Source organism: Colobus angolensis, unplaced genomic scaffold, assembly GCF_000951035.1.
Source record: "Colobus angolensis palliatus isolate OR3802 unplaced genomic scaffold, Cang.pa_1.0 Scaffold38, whole genome shotgun sequence".
Taxonomy (NCBI): domain Eukaryota; kingdom Metazoa; phylum Chordata; class Mammalia; order Primates; family Cercopithecidae; genus Colobus; species Colobus angolensis.
In genome coordinates, this window is record NW_012117154.1 from 9,919,443 (window position 1) to 9,921,492 (window position 2,050).

General features: G+C 42.6%; 1 protein-coding gene across 1 annotated transcript in view; it reads right to left on the reverse strand.

Annotated features, from left to right (window-relative positions):
* The window catches only part of MCM3AP (minichromosome maintenance complex component 3 associated protein), a 57,249-nt gene that overhangs the window by 40,286 nt on the left and 14,913 nt on the right, over nt 1-2,050 (reverse strand). Inside the window, exon 7 of the mRNA XM_011954245.1 lies at nt 708-847. Coding sequence (XP_011809635.1) covers nt 708-847 — 140 coding nt within the window. The remainder of the gene's footprint in view (nt 1-707; nt 848-2,050) is intronic.

Below are 2,050 nucleotides of genomic sequence, written 5' to 3' on the forward strand. Positions count from 1 at the left end.
GCCTGCCTCGGCCTCCCAAAGTGCTGGGATTACAGGCGTGAGCCACTGCGCCTGGCCTCATGACATAATTTTAAGTGGAAAAAATACACATAAAATTGTATCTAGAGCATAACTTTGAATGTGTAAAACATAAGCATAGAAACAGACAGGAATAAGATTGTAAAAAGTAAAAAGTTAGCCAGATGTAGTGGCTCACGCCTGTAATCCCAGCACTTTGAGAGGCGGATGTGGGCAGATCACTTGAGCTTAGGAGTTTGGGACCAGCCTGGGCAATACAGCAAGACCCCATCACTTCAAAAAATACAACGATAACTAGGCGTGGTGGAACATGCCTGCAATCCCAGGTACTCTGTAAGCTGAGTGAGATGATCACCTGAGCCTGGGAAGTTGAGGCTGTAGTGAGCCATGACTGGACCACTGTGCTCCAGCCTAGGTGACAGAGAACCTGTCTCAAAAAAAAAAAAAACTTTGAAAAACAACTTTATTTAAAATAACTCGCATCTATACCTTATCATGTTATCATGTATAGGTACCAATTACAGAGTGAACCTCTCACAATGCAAAACAGGTTAATATGATTGTTAATAGCCCAAATACCCAACACCCTCTAAAACAAACACCCAAATCAAGTAGGTACAGAAATGACAAAAGCAGCCCTATCCCCTGCACACCCTGCCCCCACTCCACAGGCAGATGCAGGGCTCTACCTGGTCAGTCCCTGGGACCACTTCGAATACACTCAGCTGGCTACGGGTCTCCCGCATGTACCTCTCCTTCTCAGGACACATATCCAGGCAGGTCCCAACAAAAGTCCTCGCTTTGTCCAGATCGGTTCTCTTCACCCGAGCTAAGTGACGTCAAGTAAAAGGTAAGAATGTACCACATGGTTAGCACGAACCTACAGACGTGTATTCTCATAATGATAAAAAGAAATTAAAACACACACACACCATTACAAAAGAAGAGAAAAATATTTGTAAAACTCTGAGCCTCAGAGAAAGAGGACTTATGTTCTATTCTGCCAGGCAGTGGGACATCAAAACTCCCGAAGACCCGAGTCCACCTCTTTCTAACAGTCACAGACCCACACTGCAGATAAAAGCAGGGGAGTGTGCTCACTTTCAGCCGGAGTTTTCCAACTCCTGTAATGACCTCAATGACAAAAAATCATGGTGCAGGATGTTTACTAAAAGGATTGACTTGTAACAACTGCAAATATTCAAAATATATCACTATTCTAAAACTGTCTCGGTATTCACCATGACTTTAATATAGGAATCATATAATGGAAGTTAACTGGGTTCTTACCTGAATAACTTCTATGATTACACTTAGAATTAAATAGTTACAAATGTAGCTTGCAAGTAAATGGAAATGCAACAACTTCACAACTAAAAATATATACTTGTTTTTATTTTGAAAAATTCTAATACCTGGGCTGGGCCTGGTGGCTCACGCCTGCAATCCCAGCACTTTGGGAGGCCAAGGCTGGCAGATCACCTGAGGTCAGCAGTTCGAGACCAGCCTGACCAACATAGAGAACCCCTATCTCTACTAAGAATACAAAAATTAGCCGGGTGGGGTGGCGCATGCCTGTAGTCCCAGCTACTCAGGAGGCTGAGGCAAGAGAATCACTTGAACCTGGGAAGCGGATATTGCAGTGAGCCAAGACTGTACCACTGCACTCCAGCATGGGTAACAGAGCAAGGCTCCATTTCGTGGAAAAAAATTAAAAAAAAGAAAAATTCTAATACCTAATAATTTCATTTGGAATATAAAAATCACCATTATCAATGATATGATGTATGATGGCAGTTTTTAATACTATATATCACTATATTAAGGAAACATGGTGATTAATCGAATTATCCACAGCTCTTAAAAAAAGGAAACTCCTATAGCTGAATTTTTTTTTTTTTTTTTTGAGATGGAGTCTCACTCTATCGCCCAGGCTGGACTGCAGTGGCGCAATCTTGGCTCACTGTAAGCTCCGCCTCATGGGTTCAAGCAATTCTCCTGGCTCAGCCTCTCGAGTAGCTGGGATTACAGG